Source organism: Camelus ferus, chromosome 6, assembly GCF_009834535.1.
Source record: "Camelus ferus isolate YT-003-E chromosome 6, BCGSAC_Cfer_1.0, whole genome shotgun sequence".
NCBI classification, from domain to species: domain Eukaryota; kingdom Metazoa; phylum Chordata; class Mammalia; order Artiodactyla; family Camelidae; genus Camelus; species Camelus ferus.
The window spans coordinates 5,501,491-5,519,000 of NC_045701.1; the positions used below are offsets into that span (position 1 = coordinate 5,501,491).

General features: G+C 54.7%; 1 protein-coding gene and 1 long non-coding RNA gene across 2 annotated transcripts in view; both read right to left on the reverse strand.

Moving 5' to 3' along the window:
- Window positions 1-3,820, reverse strand: part of LOC102521769 (tyrosine-protein kinase SYK-like) — a 44,409-nt gene extending 40,589 nt beyond the window's left edge. Inside the window, 2 exon segments of the mRNA XM_032481006.1 lie at window positions 1,218-1,378; window positions 3,410-3,820. Coding sequence (XP_032336897.1) covers window positions 1,218-1,378; window positions 3,410-3,811 — 563 coding nt within the window. The 5' untranslated portion in view covers window positions 3,812-3,820.
- A 120-nt stretch (window positions 3,821-3,940) lies between these two features.
- LOC116664471 lies at window positions 3,941-7,656 on the reverse strand. The gene is made up of 3 exons (XR_004320992.1): window positions 7,569-7,656; window positions 7,320-7,321; window positions 3,941-3,950 (listed from the first exon to the last, which is right to left on the reverse strand). It is a non-coding gene; the product is annotated as an uncharacterized LOC116664471 (long non-coding RNA).
- Window positions 7,657-17,510: the final 9,854 nt, after the last annotated feature.

The following is a 17,510-nucleotide window of genomic DNA, read 5'->3' on the forward strand; positions in this document are numbered from 1 at the left end:
ACTTTTTATTATATTTTTTTAAAATAGTTTTTTAAATGGAGGTCCCAGGGGTTGAACCCAGGACCTCATGCATGCTAAGCAGGTGCTCTGCCACTGAGCTGTGCCCCGCCCCCTCTAGGATCACTTCTGGAGAAAGAGGGTTGGGCTTAAGATCATTTCTTTTTTTTTTTTTTCATTTGTAAAACCTTTTTAATGAAGCATAACCCATGAAAAGTGCACAAGTCTAACGGCTCAATGCATTTTCTTATCACAAGAAACTGAAGAGAGTTCCCTGTGCTCTCCAGGAGGTCCTTGTTGCTTGTCTCTTTTATATACAGTAGTGTGTGTCTGGATTTCTTAAATAATAGATATTATGGTAAAGTATGAGGAACATTCTTTCACTAGATGGCTGATCAGAGAAACCACTTCCACTTCTAAGAAGAGCTCCTAAGGCCAGCAGGGCGTGGCTCCCCGTGCCTGACCATGGGGTTCCACTGCTGCGCGTGTCCAAGGCAAGGAAGGGACCCCCAGCCAGCACCTCTGGAGGGGCACGGAGCAGGGACAAAGACACAGGAGCGAGTGTGCCTCCACTGCCAACGCCCCTCTGTACCCTCGGCCACAGCACCGGGGGAATAAGGTCGACATGTGCCCAAGACAGCGCCTTGCCGTCTCCAGACCACCGACCCTGCCCCAAGGTGGTCTTCATCTCCAGCACCTCCAGGGAACAGAGCTCGGGATGCATGCCTCGTTGCTGAGTGGAAAAGGCTGGAGCCCACGCACCTGTTTGTGATCAAGCTTCTGCACTGACCTCTCATATGACCGACTCTCGGCAAATTTTCTTTCCCGTCCACCCTATCAGCATTTCTTTCCAAGGGAAGACAGAAGTCAAGTCTGAGATCTTGGGGCAAGATCTGAGCGGACACACCACGATGTGACACCTTTCATGTTTCTCATTAAAAGCAGACTATGTGGCTGAATACGTTTTCTTTAAACAGCGTCCCTCAGGGCCCAAGGAGCGTATTTGCTTTGGGGTCAGACTGGACAAAACAAATGCCGAATTAAGTGGGACGGCTTCAATGTGAGACGTCGGTGTGGCCGACCAACACGCTCATTTCAGATGACAGCAGTGACTCCTTCCCCGGGGTCACGAGGAATCCAGGATCGGGGAGGCTGCGTTACCCCTAACTGTCCAGGCAGCCCTGGCGGTAGGGGGCGAAGGGAAAAGACACAATACTTACAAAAACTTTCCATTTGTCTTTGATCCTATCAGCACGATCTGCTCAGATTCATCCCGAGAGATTTTTCCATGGAACCAGGGCATTTTTTCGTGGGCCGTGGTGGCGATCAGCTTCTCCAGCTGGGGTTTCTGGCTGATGATGGCCTGCTCCAGAGCCTGACCCTGCCACGCGGAGAGGAGAGTGGGGACAAGCTGAGTGACAGCGACAAGGAAGATGCAGAAGGCATTTCCACTCTGTCCTAAGTCCTGATGCAGCAAAATGCAGTCACATTTATTTACCTGTTTGGCTATTCAAGAAATAAAGCCGATAGCTCGTATGTATTACTTGAGTACCTTCGAGTGTATAAATAACAAAATGGATTTTAGAATGCAGAGGTTGGCCTTTTAAAAGCCACATCGGGCCTTAGAAGCCACCTGGCATAATCCATGAGATCTAGAGAATGGCCCTCCCGCCCTCTCCCCACCATCGCCTCCTAGAACTGATTGTTCCGTATTAGACTCTGGTCATTTAATCACCCCCAGGAAGCCTTCAGACGCGTGCAGCAAAGGAGACGTGCTTTTTCCCGTCTCCCTCTACACGGCTGCAGTCTGAACGCTCACAGGCACTGCCGCCTGTACCTGCAGGAGACGCGACCACAGCAAGAGGAGACGAACCTCGACAACACAGAAACGACAGCGCGGAAAACAAAAATGAGAAGGAGGCGGACAGCTGGCTGAATTCCCGTCCTCCTCGTCCTCAGCGGGAGAGACGCCGCTGTCCCCCGCAGCAGTGAATGAGGAATCCAAGGTGCTTACTCAAGGTTACAGGAAGAACCAGAAGGAGGGAAAAGAAAACCACAACCCCCCCAGACTAGGAGATGGAGGGGGCGGGGGGGCGACGGAAGGGAAGGGGAACATGGAAGGGTTTCCTCATGGATGGAATGAAAAGCCAAAGCCGCAGCAGTGACATACCAGAAAGGCGCCCGACTCAAAGAGAGCAAAGGGCAGAAGCAATACGGGTGCGGGATTCTGTTGTAACAGAGAGCGGCCACTGACACGCGGCTGACTCGCCAGGACTTCATGCTGCGTGAAAGCGGCCAGTCTGAAAAGGCTGCGTGCCGGGTGGCCCTTCTGTCTGACATTCTGGAAAAGGCACAGCTACAGGGCCAGAAAGCAGATGAGGGGCTGCCAGGGGCTGGGCCGGGGCCGGGCATGAGTGCCTAACGGGTGATGGAATTGCCGTGCACCCTGACTACACGGGGGGGCTACGTGATGTCACGCATTTGTCAAAAATCACAGTCCTGTACACCAAAAGAGGGTGTAAACTACACCTCAATAAATCTGATTTACCTGACTTAAAAAACGTAGAAGGATGGTCTGAGACTTATTCGAGAAACACTAATAAAAATACTGAAAATGTAGGATCTGTCTGCAAGGCTGAATTCAGTGCAGGACACACTAAAGGAGTAGAGGATGTGCAGACTCCTCAGAAAGCCTGCACTGTGCCGTCACACATCCACACGGACAGGACAGCACAGGAGGACACGTGAAGCAGACACCCGGGGGATGCGAGGAAATCGGACACGTAAGTCAGAGCAGGAGACCGTCCACCAGCCTGCTGGCTCCTGACAGTAAGAGTGTGGCAGGAATGCAAGTTGTCACAACCCCGGGGCCTTCCTGGAAGACAGTATGTCAATACGTCTGAATCCCACACACCCCCCTTCGCTGTGGCGAATCCAGCCTGTTCAGGGTTGTCCTGCTGATGCTGCATAGAAGTTGAGAAGGATGTTAGCAGCATCATTATTTGTAAATAGTGAGGGTATCCGTCAATAGTTAAATAAACTAGGGTTCACGGGAGGAAGTATCAGGTAGCCAATAACAGGCTGACGCAGCCGTGTGTCGGCTGATCTGGAAAGTTTTGCAAGAGGCGATTTGAGGCTGTGAAATCCAGTGCTGGGCAATGTGCACAGTATGACCTTCTAGGGTAAATTTAAAAAGACAAAAACCAGTATGTGCCTGGGACGCCCGTCCGAAAGGGCCAGTGTGAACTGGGTGGCAGTGGTTTCCTGCGGTGGAGAAACCCCATCGCTGGCGCCTCGGGGCCCAGCCTCTCAGGCGTGACCGCAAAGGAGGAGAGGCAGTCCCCCTGGAGGGGGGCAGGCTGGTGGCTGAGGGGAAAGGGGCTCACGCGAGGCCCTGGGAGGCGCGGCCCACCTGCAGGTTCCACGTCTGCTTCATGTAGTCGCGGATGAGGTTCTCCTTCAGGTCCTCGAAGGGGCCGCTCCTGGGCTGCACGCCCGGCGGCCGGTGCACGGGCTTGGTGAGGACGCAGACGAGGCCGTCCAGCTCCTGGGAGTGGCAGGCGCAGAGCTCGGCCGGGCTGCTGTGGGCCCTGCCGCCCGAGATGGCGTACGAGCCGTTGAGCTCGCGCAGGATGGTGTGGCGGTGCGCCTTGCGGTCGTGCGCCGCCGACAGCGCGAAGCCGCCCAGGTAGGTGCGGCTCTGGCGCAGCAGGTAGAGCCCGTCGCTCGTGCCGCCCTGGACCAGGCAGTCCTCCGCCTCCTCCCGGGTGATGTTGCCGAAGAAGAAGGGCAGGTGGTTGGCGCTGTCGGCCATGCCTGCGGCGTCTCCTGGGGCCGAGGGCGCGCGCGGGAGTCCCCCTGGCGAAACAAAGGCGGGACAGCGGTCAGGACCCGAGCAGCAGGAAGCGGTTTGAGCGCCGCGCCTCCAGCGAGAGGTGGCGGGCGCTCTGCCGCTGGGACTCGGGGCTACAGCCCTAACGAGCGCGCCTGCGTCCTTCCTGCCCACATTACCATCAGCTTCGCAAACACATCCCTGCAATGTTGGACCAAAAAACAGCACATTGGACCAATATGGCCAAATTATTATTATTATGATGATGATGATGATGATGATGATGATGATGATGATTATGATTATTATTAGTGGAGGCAGAGAATTCTGGGACTAACTAAAATGAGATATCCCCTTGCACAACAGGGCTTAGGAGCTCACCTGACCGTCAGCAGGGCACAGGGGCAGGACCCGGGCAACCCACTGTTCTCTTGAGATGGAGAGAGCTGTAAACACTCACACTGGCCAGCCACCTGCAGTGAGGATGTTACCGGACCCCCACCCGAACACTCAGGGTCTACTGCGTCGTACGCTGTAACTGGACACCAGACACCAGAGAGCTGAGTATGGGCCGCATTTTTGTACCACGTAAGACCTTTGGCCGGGAGGTAGGATGGGCAAGCGGCTGCCTGGAGGCATGAAAAGTGACACCCGCCCAGAGCCCCAGGCCGCAGCAACATGCCGGCTGCTCCCTGCCCTCCCCCAGACCACTTCCTGGCCCCCGCCTTGCACCGTCTGAAGGGCCGATTTTGAAGACACAGGGCAGGTTCCACATTTGGTGGGGACACTGTCACAGAAAGAGATGCTTCTTGCACCATACAGACGCACACTCCAGAGGGGAAGTGCGAAGGCAGTGGATGCACCTTCGAGGGGAAGACTGACCAGCTGCAGTTGTAGATAAGAAGGACCGATACTGCCCATCCCAGAAGTACCCAAAGTGGTGCACATCTTAACCCGAAGGGGCTTGTCATGCATGGGCAGAGAAGTATTCAGATAACTGCACCTGTGTGTCTAGGAGCGAGGCACCTGCCCCTTTGTGTTACACACACAGAGACATGTGCACACACACTGCAACACACACACCCTGCCCACATACAGAGACACAGAGACACAAACACACATGCACACACGATTACATGAAAAAGCCTCTTCCCGATATGAATAACCGTACAAAGGGCTGCAGAATGTAACACCCGCCTGGCGGGGGCAACAGAATTTTCTCCAGGCAACATCGCCAAATCAGTCTTCCCGAGCGAGCCCCTAAAAAGTCACGGCTTGTATAATAATTTTCTCATTTGTGTCTCTTAAGATTTGACTGTCGATGATTGATTTTTCTTTGTTGAGGTTTCTAACCATTCATCTCTCAACAAGCTTTTGTTTTCTCTTAAAAGTACGGTCCACGTTGGCTTTTAAACAAGAGACATCCACAAGACACCGAGAGCATCTCTGGGGAGACAGGGAGCTGATGTGTCTTTTGGAAGCAATGCTTCTCCTCTGCTTCTGTCTCCATCTCAGGCCAAGCCCTCTGTGTTGGTGGCATTGTAGGTTTGGCCCCTCCGTACCCTTCCCCCCACCGTGTCATATCGGAGGCTGACGTATTACCCGACTGCCTTCCCCAGCCCAGGCACTGCCCCGGCCAGGAGCCCAGAGTCCTTTGAGGGTCCCTGCTTTCTCTCCAGCTTCCTTCCCAAAGGGCGTGTCTCTCTGTGTACCCATCATCACTGTTGGTTCTGACGCATCAACTCCGCTACACGGCTGTAAGCACCGCTCGCCTGCCGGCCCCATCCCTGGCAGGCCCAGTCCACGGGCTCCCGCCCCCTTGCTCACACACTCCCTCTGCTTGGGGGACACGCCGTCTTGTACGCCTGCCCCAGACGCACCCTTCTCGCAGCTGTCCCTACTGCTCGGGACCCCATGCAGAGCTGCCACCCACCACTGGCCTCAACTAAAATCTTGGGTCTTCAAAAACAATATTTTAAGTGTTTACAGACATTTTTTAAAAATTTACATGAATCTGAACAACGATCGTTTTTAAGATTCATTGGTTTGCCACTAATGTTTGCATCGGCGCGGGCCCTCTGCTGGGAATCTCACTGGCGTGGCGAGTCAGCGTGACATGACGGGCCGTGATGAGGCAGCCCCGTGCTCCAGGCCCTGGGTGGACCCTCAGACTCGCCCCTGAGCAGGCGGCACCTTTCCGGCCTCCCTGGGAGGGCGCAGGCCTGGCTGCTCCTGGAGACACAGTGTCTGGCCAAGCAGCCCTCCCCTTCTGATGGTGCGACTTCCTGTGCTGCAGGTGACGCTGGGCGTGGGCCTGAGAATGATGCCCTGGGCCCTTGCTGCTGGCGGTGGTTTTGATAATAGAAATGCTTTATTGCGAGGACAGCTTAGGGCACGCACTCTTGGCTATTTAACTTGGGGGGTGAACACCAGGTGTGAGGCCCTGCTCGCGTCTCCTAAGGACCAGCTCCTGCCAGCAGCCGGCTGGGGCCCTGTCCACGACACGGGCCACGGTGACAGGAGATGGCCCCCTTTGCTGCAGCCACCGTCCACAGACGCTGCGTGGCCACACTGCTGTCCTCAGCCCTGCTCCTCAGACACCATCCCTTGCTCCGTGTGATAAATCGGCACAGACTGCAGCTTCCCCGACGTGTGATGTGCCCGTGCGCTTCCCTCCACCCGCCCATCGACTCGGCCCCGCCCTGGGTCCCAGGCATGGATTACATCTTCCTTCTCCTTGGACTCCAGGGAAAGCCCGTAGCTCAGACTCCATTTCACAGCCATTGGGATAATGTTCTCAGCAGTGCCTAGAGCTTGCTGCCTACTTTGCGTGTATCCATTTCAACATTCTGTTCTCTCTCTCCACGTGTGAATTCACTTCGCAGTCCCCACGGACCAGGCCCCTCAACTCACCCCAAACTCCACCAGCACCTTGGTTGCGCACGTCTGCCCAGGTCGCCTCCCAGTGGAGCTCCTCCACCCCCCGTCTCTGCCTGGTCTCTAGCCTGCACTCCATGAACCTGCTCCTACCATTGTCACCAACCTCTAAATGGCCAACCTCAAGGTCACTCCTCAGGCCCCATCTTGCTTGACCTCCCAGCAGCGCCGGACGCGGCCCGGCACCCCCACATCAGGGGGTCAGCCTCTCGCTCGGCTGACCCCTCTCCCCTCCGTGGCTCCTTCCTTCACGTGCTCTGCGGCCCAGCGGCAGCGCCCCCGCCCGCGGCCCCCACTGCCGCGGACGTGCCTGCGGGTCCCACCCGCACCTCTCTCGCCTGAGCTCCCGGCCTGAACGCTGCTTACCTGGCGTTTCCACCTCAACGTCCAACAGGCCACTCAGCCTCCAGGAGCCCCCAACGGGGCTCCCAGTCGCTCACGCACGGCCCTCCCTCGGCCCCTCCTAACTGAGGAAACGCCACCGACTGCACCCAGTTAACGGGGACGAGACCCTCGGTGCTCTCGGGGCCCCTCGCTCCCCCTCACCGCGCACATCTCAGCTAATCCACTGGGTCAGAAAAGAACACGTTTTCTTTCAGATGGGTCTGTCCCTCCTGCAATGGGCCCCCTCAGGAAGCAGGGAGCTCCCTGCAGGGACCGAGGGGCTCCGTCAGGCGCTGGGAGTCTCCAAGGAGGCTGGGCCAGCTGGTCTCCAGGGAGCCTCACCAGTCTTCCTCGGAGATGCACCCCAGAGCCGCGGCTCCTCCCTGCTTCCTCCTGCGCCGCCCGGGGGCGGGCCCACCGCCTCGCTCTCCCGTGGACGGAAGGCTTGCCTGCCTCCCGCCCGGCCCTCCTTGTGGTCCGCTCCCCACACAGCAGGCAGAGTGACAGTGACAGGCCGTCCCCCTATCCCCCCTCGTGCCCCAAACACCCATCCCCTGGCCCTGGAGCCCTGCTTGGTTTGGCCTGGGCTCCACCCCTGCCCCCCACATCTTGCCCCCGTCCGCCAGAGCTCGCCCTGTCCAGCCATACCACCGTCTTCCAGCCCTGCTCACTGCCCTTGCTCCTGGCTGGCTCCCTCCTTCCCAGGCCTGTGGTCTCAAGCCTATGTCACCTCCTCAGAAGGGGGTGTGTGTGGACAGGTGGCTTCGTGCCCCTGTCCACCTTTCTCTCATCACATCTCCTTCATCACAGTCACCACGAGCCCGTGATCCCCCCTCTAACACGTAAGCACCAAGGTCTGGAAGTGTCGACCTGCACCCAGCAGTCAGGGGCGCCCCAGATGCTCACAAAACACCTGCTACAGGGAAACACGCCGAGCATTCCTTTTTAGAGCTTCCACACATACATGCTTTACATTCTAACTATAAACGCTCACTGTGTGGCTGTGTTTTGCCCCGGGGGAGATTACGGTGCCAGAGTCAAGAGCCTCAGAGAATAGGCAGCCAGCCTCCTTCGAGAGTCCCCGGTCCCCAGTGGAGCCCCGGGTCCCTGCACGGAGCTCGTGGCTTCCTGAGGGGACCCGTCCCGGGTGGGACGGGTGTGACTGGTAGGAAAGACTTTCTCAGCGAACTCTCCTCCTCCAGCCCCACCCTCTGTTTGCCCACAGGACACACAGAATTCTTCCAGTTCCTATTCCCCGAAACAACCTTCAAGCAACCTGCTGGCCGCTCTGCTCCAAGTTCCCGCATCTTCCCTCATCCGACGCTGTCCGCAGAGCATGCACTCAGCTGGTCCCCTGGACCCGCACAATCCCATTTTCCCCAAGACCCTCTTAAAACCGTAGCTGGCTTTGATGCTGCCACTGCCAAGATCTAAACACGCAAGTGCACAGGGCCCTCCTGGGCTGCACTGGTGGCCCCCAGACATGGCCCCGGGTGGCCCCAGCTCCCGGCATCCACTTGGGCTTCTGGTTAATGAAAAGGCGCCCTTCCATATGCTGTCAAAGCGTGTTCCCCAGCCTTGATTTACACACTGACGGCTGCCTTTGCCCCTCACACTTCTTGTGTTGGTCTCACCCATTTCCATCTGTCACCTTTCATTACATCAGCACAGGGCGTAGCGGCTTTCGCGACCTCAGCACTCCTGACACCGGGACTGGATCAGTCTCTGCTGTGGGGGCTGTCCTGTCCGTTTCAGGCCGGGTCGCTGCAAGCCTGGTCTCCACCCACGACTGCCAGCGGCCTCCCCGGCTCCCCAGTCATGCCAGCTGTCTCCAGACACTGCCAATGTTCCCTGGGGCAGCGTCCCCAGGGGTCCCCTGGCTGGAAGCCACTGTGTTCCCGGTTTGGGCTGCTCACAAATCGGATGTGTTCTTTCCGTTGCTCTAGCATCTTCAGTGATAAATTGGATAAATTTATGAATATCCCCTTATCTGATTCATTACCATTGTCACTCTGAGCGCAGGACAGGGAGGGCTGGAAAGGGACAGCGCCCTGGGGGGGCGAGTATGCACTGGACCCAGAGGCAGCAGAGCGGGGGGCAAAGCAGAGGCTGAGAGTTGGACAGGGTGGCACCTCGTCCCAGCTCGTGTGACCTGGGCACATTAGCCCCATAGTCCTGTGCCTGTAACTAACTGCAGTTGTGATGGAGAGTGTTGAGGGGTACCCATGGCAACTGGTAACCCGCGAGCAAGGGCTCTGAATGGAAAAGAGAAGGATTGGTTCATCACGGGATGGTGAAAGGAAAGGCATGGGGAGCACCTGACAGGGGAGAGGGAGAGACTGCGCCTGTGTGCACCCCACAAACAGACTCAGAACTGAGCCGGAGACAACGCTTTCCCGCTTGAAAACCCTGCCTAGTCAGCTCAGGCTTCATCCTGCACTCGGTGCGCTCTGAAGGGTTACATCTACAAAAGAGTCTTTGCCTTCCTGGGGCTTTGATTTTGGCGGCCCCAGCCCCGAGGAGCCCCGCCAGCAGCCTGCAAAGACGAATTATTGTGACAGTTGAAACCAACAAGCATCCTCATGTCTTCCACCTTTTACTTCAGCAACACCAGTGTCCTTTGGCTCTTCCTGATGTGTTATGGGTCCCCCTTTCAAGCAGGCTCTTGCCATCCAACGTCGCCCATCCCGGGACCAAGGCTCCCTGCACAACCGTTGCCCTGTAAAATGCCTTTAGCTGGAAAACATCACTTGTGTGGTTCTATCTTATCAGACGGCAGTTTTGTAGATTAAGACGCATAGCCCAAGCTCCCCGTCATAAACACAATTTTTCAGATAAGATTTGAGCTAATTTTTTTGGGGGAAAAAAAAAAAGTCATGTTTCTGGGGGCCGCCTGAGTGGAAGATTCGATACAGCTGCTCACACCCAGGCTTAGCAGATGAAAAAAGCTGTCTCAAACCCACGACTCTGGTGGAAGGAAATTTCGTCCCCTGCAGAAGAATGACCAGCGCGAAGTCAACGTGATGAACGGGGCTGGGCTCTGCATCTCCCCCCACCCCCGCTCCTCAGCCCACCCCAGCTTTATAACCTCCTTTTCCCTCGTTTGCCTCCCCAGAGACATTAGAATAGACAGATACTCCACGAGGACCAGTGTTTTAGCCCATCGTTCCCTGCTGCTACCCTTGTGGTTGGGAGGAACAAACCTGACTCCACGTCAGACCTGTTCCTTTGACTCTAACCCTGGGCTCTGTCTCCTGGGCTCAGTCCTGCAGGTTCCGCACCTTTTGTAAAAGACTGTTGCCTCTTGCCTGAAATAGACAGGAGAGCGCATTCTCAAGGCTCTGGCCTGTAAGGGTGTAACATTTTCCCATTCACATAAAGATAGAAAGTTGCAGAACAGAAAATATTTGTCTTGCTGGCGGTTTACAGGGACACCATGACCTGATCCACAGGGATGGCTGCAAGAACAAAGGATTCTGACACCAAGAAGTTTGCAACAACCAACCACACCCTGTCCCCTTTTTAGTATAAAAGGAGCCTGAATTTTGACCTGGGGAAGATGGTTCTCTAGGACATTAGCCCCACATCTTTTCAGTCTGCCCGCTTTCTGAATAAAGCCTTTTTTCCTAGCCCCAAGACCTCATGTCCCGCTGCACTGGCCTGTCTGTGTGGCGAGCAGAACGAGTTTGGACTCAGGAACACCCTAAGAATGGACCTCCACCTTGCAAAGCTCAGTGGAGACTTAAAATGTACACCCAGCAGGGAGCCTCCAAGATGGCTGCACTGATGATCGCCTCCGGGTATCCAGGCCCCCGTGCGGCCTCTCCTGCGCAAACAAGGACTGACCACACAGTGACACTGTGGGATGCTTGACGCTAGCCTGTCAAGGCTCTTACAGCCTTTCCCTGGTCTCCGGATTGCTCACCCTGGGGAGAGCCAGACGCCAACTCACGAGGGTGCTTGTGAAGCTCTTTAGCGAAACGGAGGCATCCAGCCAACAGCCAGGACGGACGGGGCATCTCGGAAGAGGGTCCTCCAGGCCCTGATGGGACCTCAGGTGATGCAGCCTCATGGGAGACCCCGACCCAAACCGGACCATCTCAAATTGCTGGCCCATAGACACTATGAGGGGTAATCAATCAGTGCTGTTGTAAGCCACTAAACTTAGGGTAATCCGTTACAGACAAGAGGTAACTAAGACCGCACGTGGACTAGGGCCGGGAGAGAGAAACACTGGCACTTCATACATATTTGAATTGTCTGATGACAAGCAAGGCCCCCCAGGCCGGGGAGTGAGTGAGGCTGGGTTCTGGTGGAGTCACGGTAGAACTTTCTGGTACTAAGGAGGGAGGAGGAGGAGATAAGCCTCGAAGGTCAGGAGGGAGAGGCCCAGTGGATGCCCCTAGGAGCTGCCACCTCAGTCTGCTTTCCTCCATCCCCATGGAAGATGGTCAGAGGCACTGACCCCAAATGCTGCAAAGGCCACGATACCGGAGCCTGGGACGTTGCAGAGCTCAACTGTCAGATGAGTTACTGCCACTGACCACGTCGTAACTCACCCATCTTCAGTTTCCTCTCCTTCCCGTCTTCCCTCCCTCCCCACCGTGTCGGCATGGCTACTCTGGGCTCTGTTCTCTCTCCATCCTACGCAGGAGACAAAGCGCGCGGTCGGCCCTCACTGTTTGCAGTCATTACATTCTATAAAGTCACTGGGAAACAATGGATTTTCAAATACTGAACCAACGCTCCAGGGAAAAGACACCGAGAGCTTCCCGCGAGCCTCCGATCTGTGACATTTTTGTCAATAGATCAGTACAAAACCTTGTTATATGTGTGTTCCTGTTTAAAGAAACTTCGCTCGTATATATTGCTGACTTACGAACGCTGCGCTCACAGCTGCATTATAACTCAGGCTGGAAGGACGCTTACCTAGCGCATGTTTCTCCATAAGGGACATCACAGCCTTCGTGCACTTAGAGACATCAGACAGCACTTCCGCAGGATGACTGGGGCCACCCAAGATCACCAGCAAAAAGCACCCCCAAAATGCAAAAACCATGGCACTAAGTAGACCATGAAAATGCGCCTGTTTGCAGAAGGACCTGAGAGATACGAGGGCAGGATGTCTCCTGGTTCAGCCTCAGCTGGGAACGTGCATCCTGGGAGACTCACGTTTTTTGCTGGCCTGTGCACGTCCACACATGAGCACACAAGTGCAGTTAGGGATCGATGCAAGGGTGGCAAATATAGTTCAGCGAGGAGGTGACTTCACAAATCTGGAATCCGTGAATAAGGAACTGACTTCCCTCCACTCTCCCCCACCTACCCAGAAAAGCCCCCACCTTGTGGGCAGATACACAGCAATGCCTGAATACAAGACTATGTTCTTACATGTCTTATTCTTGTCCCCTAAACCTGTGTTCATTTCAGGGCTTTTCAACTCGGCATGGAACAGTACTTATGTTTGTTTTTTTTTTTTTTAAATTCTTTCTGCCCTGGTTATCGCCAGCCCAGAACTGTGCTCTAAGGCGTCTGCTTTTCTTAAGATCCATCAAACCATGGCTCCTGCAGGTGCTGCCACGTCCACAACAGGGCGCAGCCGTTTCTGCTTCCTGCAGAGAACATTTTTAACAGCACTTCGCACACTAAAGCTGGCGGATTTCTCACCGCTGGGCCATGGTTTCCCCACCTAAGATGGACTGAGGGGACAGCGGCAGGAGTAAATGGTACTCTGGGGACACGACACCTGGGGACAGTCTCAGTCAGCACCCCACCATGCAGGGGAACAAAATCAGGACGTTGCTAAAAGGCATCTTGGCTTATCGCGCTCAAAGCCACCCAGCCATCCGTCAGTGCACAGAAGCCCTGATACAGTTTGCCTGGGAACTTCCTGGCATCTAGAAGCCGAGAAATGAAGCATTAGGATTTGGGTAAAAGGACAAATTTCTCCTGCGGTTTTGATTAATTTTCCTAAGAAAGAGGAAAGAGCCAGCCTAGTGGGAAAAGAGATCTTGCAGGCTGATTAGCTGTGAGGAAGGACCAGGCAAACGGGGATGCGGTGGGACCAGCCCAACCAGCACCAGCAGACTAACCCTCCACTGGTCTGCAGAGGGCCCCGGGCGCTGCCTTCTGCAGCAGGATCTCACCGCCCAACAGAAAACCCATGAGCAGACCCATGGCCACAACATGGAGACACAGAACCCCCAGCACACAGCCCGAGCCGGCCCCATGTCCACCTGGCATCCTGCGTGATACCAGCTTGCCCTCTGGGAGGCCACCTGCAGGGCTGTCCCCAGGTCCCCTGCAGCCTGCTGGGCCGTCAGACCTGGCTTCCCGAGGCAGACCCAGTCACCACGATTTCTCAAGAGTGGCCCCCGTTCTGCATTTGCGGTAAAAAGCAACAGAGCTTCTCAGATAATGAGACACACATTTCAGAAACAGAATGTAAATCTAAGGCTGAAGAAGATGATGCTTTACTAATATTTAGACACAGAGGGGATGTTTCAATACGTGAAAACGTTATCCAAACCTTTCAAAATTGAGTTCTTTGGCCTTGCCGTCAAAGCATGAAGGTCCTGAAAACATACCCAGGAGAGACGGGTGTGTCTCAGCCAACATCTGGATTCTCCAGCTCCACAAGGGATGTTAAGGAACTTCTTTTCTGTGCCAACCCAGTATTTCTCCCTCAACATAATTAGCACAAATCACAGATATCATGCCTACATAAATGTTACCTCTCAATGTAAACATTAACTCATGACATATTTTGGTTACAGATAAGCAAGTGGCCCACCATAGGTGAACTTCACTTGAAAATACGAGTCATTGATTCACTCAGTATGCTTGCTGAGACCTACTGTGGGTAAGTCATTTTTGGGGTGCCATGCGGAATAGAAAGGGGGCCGCTCTGCCTCCAGACAGCAAGCCAGCAGAGGTGGATCACAGGCGGCAGGACCTGCTCCAGGGGCCCCGCTCCCCTCCTGTGAGGATCCGGGAGCTCCACTCTCCACGCCTCCCCTGGCCTCCCAGCACGACTGGCCAGAGCAGACTCGGCTTCCTGGCAGGAGCCCTTGCTCACCATGCCGTGCGTGCACCTCCTGAGTGTGGCCCTCAGGGCCCCACCGCAGGCTCAGCCTTGGGAATGGGGGTCCCCTCTCAGCTCGGGTGCGCAGGTACGGCATAGAGATGGCAAGCCTGGGCTTTAAACAACTTCCTGTTGATTTTCAAGCACCCTCCCGTTGGAGAACTTCTGCCGTCATCCGCTATTTCACTCCCCCAGTGGGGCTGGCAGAGAGAAAAATGAGTTGATGACGTCTGCCTCCAGGATGTCGGGGTGGGGGGGAGGAGTCAGGGGACGGGACAGAACTGGGCTGCCACCTGCCGCAGCAGGGAAGGGTCCCGAGCTGTGCCTGCTGACCCCTGGGCAAGGAAACCCCGTTCCAACCCCATCGGGGTGGGAAGGTTACCCCTGCACGACCCCTGCACCAGGCTGGATTTATGCGCAAGTCATCCGAAGTGAGCTAGACTTAGCGCAGACTCAGTGAGCGGGGGCTCGCGTCCGAGGTGTCCCTGGGTGATGCCCCCCCGTGCTCTCCTGAGCAGAAAAGTAAGGGGGGGTGTTGCAGCCACTGGGTTGAGGCTTATTGTCCCTTCCCGGGCAGAGGAACGGCCCCCGAAGGGCCTCACTTCCAAACATCCTCACATTGGGAAGCAGAGGTTTAATTTTGAGGGCATACAAACATTGAGTTCCTATCAGTTTCCATACGCCGGTTCCCTTATGCCCTTGCCCTGTGCACCACAGATCATGTCATTTGCAGGAGGCTGTTATCAGTCATCTTTTGCTACAATGAGGTTGTGACACACAGAACCTTAAAATTTCAGAGGCTTATGTGGACTGTAATTGCATAACGTGAGAGCTGTGAGTAACATTTCATTTGGGGCCAAATGAGGGCTATGGCCTGAGATAGTTCTGAGAAACTGCTCTGAATAGGTAGAGAGGGAGGTGAGTATACATGTGATCTTGGTGAAGGGGGTATACGTGCAATCAAGCATGCATTTTGGCAGAGAGTTGCTGCTCGTCTCCAGGAGCAGATGTCTCTGTTCTCTGTTAATTATTTTAGTGCTTTTCTAGAAATGAGAAAGTGCAAGAAATTAGGCTCACAGGATCTCCTAAAAATACCTCACTACCTGAAGGCCTGTTCTGCCAGATTTCCCAGAGTGCCCTACACTCCTTTCAGGGTGTGCTGAAGGTCCGAGACTGCAGTGGCTCGTGACTTCATCCTTGCAGAAGCAGACGACGAGCAACAACTTTTAGCTGGCGCTTACAATGAGTTGTGTATTTCTTGAGTTGTATGTTACTGGCTGTGGTCATGTGTTGTGGCTGTGTCCCATGTCTCTTCATTCTAGGACCCAGACTTCAGGGCACCCCCATAATCAGAATATAATGTTCTTAAGGTAGAAAATCTTCTCACTAAGATTCAGTGGCTTTACACGATATCAGCATTTTAAGAGCCTTGAGAATTGCCTGAGACAGAAATTCTGGTTCTGGGACCACATGTACTCACTGACGGCGTACTCCTCATCCAAATCCATGCTCATGGCCTGGCTCCTGTGGGTTCCGGGTCCAAGCCCATATACTGTGAGCTTGGAGTCAGAAGAACCAGGTTCCAGTCTCGCTTGGCTGGTCCATTACCAGCCCCAGAACACCGGTCAGTCAGTTCACCCTGAACTGTTTCCTCATCTGTAAAATGGGTGTAATTCTGACACTGGGCTCACCTTGTTCCCAGCATCACAGTGCGCAGGGAAGTACTAGTTGATTACTGTGAAAAATATTAGACCTCAGGGTCTGGAGCGACCCTGGTGTGGTGGAGGGAGCGCTGGGAGGGGCAGGACCTCCTTGGGGAAGGAGGGCCAGGCCTGCTTTCTGGAGGAGGGCCACTGCCCCACTTTGCTGTTTGACTACTGCCTTTCTGGTCACTGATACTCATGACAGAAAGACACACAGAGCCATTAAACTGCCTTCCCCAGGTCACCAGCTGATGAAGAGCAAATACCCGTGGCCTTACACCAGCGCGTCCTCACTGCTGCTTCAGGGCTGAGGTCCTCTGCCCAGAGCCCCTGGTGGTGAGGGGAGAGAAGGCCGGGGCTCTCCCCGGGGCCCCTCAGTCTGGCCTCTCCTCTCCCCACCGCTCACAGCTCTGAGCCCAGCCCGCGAGGGCCCTGAGCGGGTGTCTGTGGGCCACTGTGAGGCCGCACTGAGAGGAGCATGCGGTCAGAGAAATGGGCTGGGGAGGGCTGGGGCAGAGAGAGAACACGGCGGGGTGTGACGAGCAAGGGCCTGGCACAATATGAGCCTTGGAGCAGGACCAAAGACAAAAAACGAGGGAGAGAGAGAAGCCCGGAGGGCACCATTGTTTTTTCTCCTCCCTTTTCTCAAGTGTAAGAGTGAAACCATGAAGGGGGCAAAAAAGAGGGCAAATGGTGATTAGTGTCGTTTTTACTGCTGGAGCGGGTGACAGTACGTGCCAGCTGCCATCAGGACACCCACCACGCTAAGTGATGCTGCATGGCGGCCACCCCAGGCCGCAGGCGGCAGCTCCCTGCCTCACACCCAGGCCCCCTGCCACCAGCCAAGTAGTCATTTGTCACCTGCCCTGTGCTGGTTCACTCTCTCCTTCATGAGCGACCTTAGCCCCGGTGAAGACTGAATGGTTCACTACACTTGTAAGGTGCATCTTCCTTCCCAAGGGCTTTATACCCGCATCCAAGAGCTCGTACATCTGAACAGCCCTTCAGGCTTAAAAGCACCTGTGTACAGACGGACTCTGAACTGGAAGGTTCTGATATGCCCCAGTGCAGTCATTATCTGATATCAGCTGAGGCCCCCATCTCCCTCCTCAGCGATCTGGTTCAACTTGGCCTGCACCCCAATTCCAGGGCCCGTGGGCAGGGCTGGTTTCAGACCATAATAGCCCCAGGACCTTTTAATCATCGAGCCCACATTCGGCATCATATCAAAATTAGAATATACTTTTATTTCACATTAAATGTAACATTCTTGCTGTGGGAAAAAAAATCAAAAGGGTTTTCTTAATTTTGCTTTTGAAACTATTTAGCTGCCCAGTCATCCACTGACTATGTGATTGGCTCTGCTTTCCAGGCTGTCATCATACAGACACAGGAAATTTTATAGAGTGAGAAAAATCAAAACATAGCTTTCTTTTCAACTATAAAGAACTTATAAATACTAAATTGAAAAGTGAAGTTGACATAATTATGTCCTACAGATGTCTCATTAAATGTATTACTCTCAATTTTATACTTTTCTCTTTGTATTTTAGATCCATTAATTTTTTTTTTC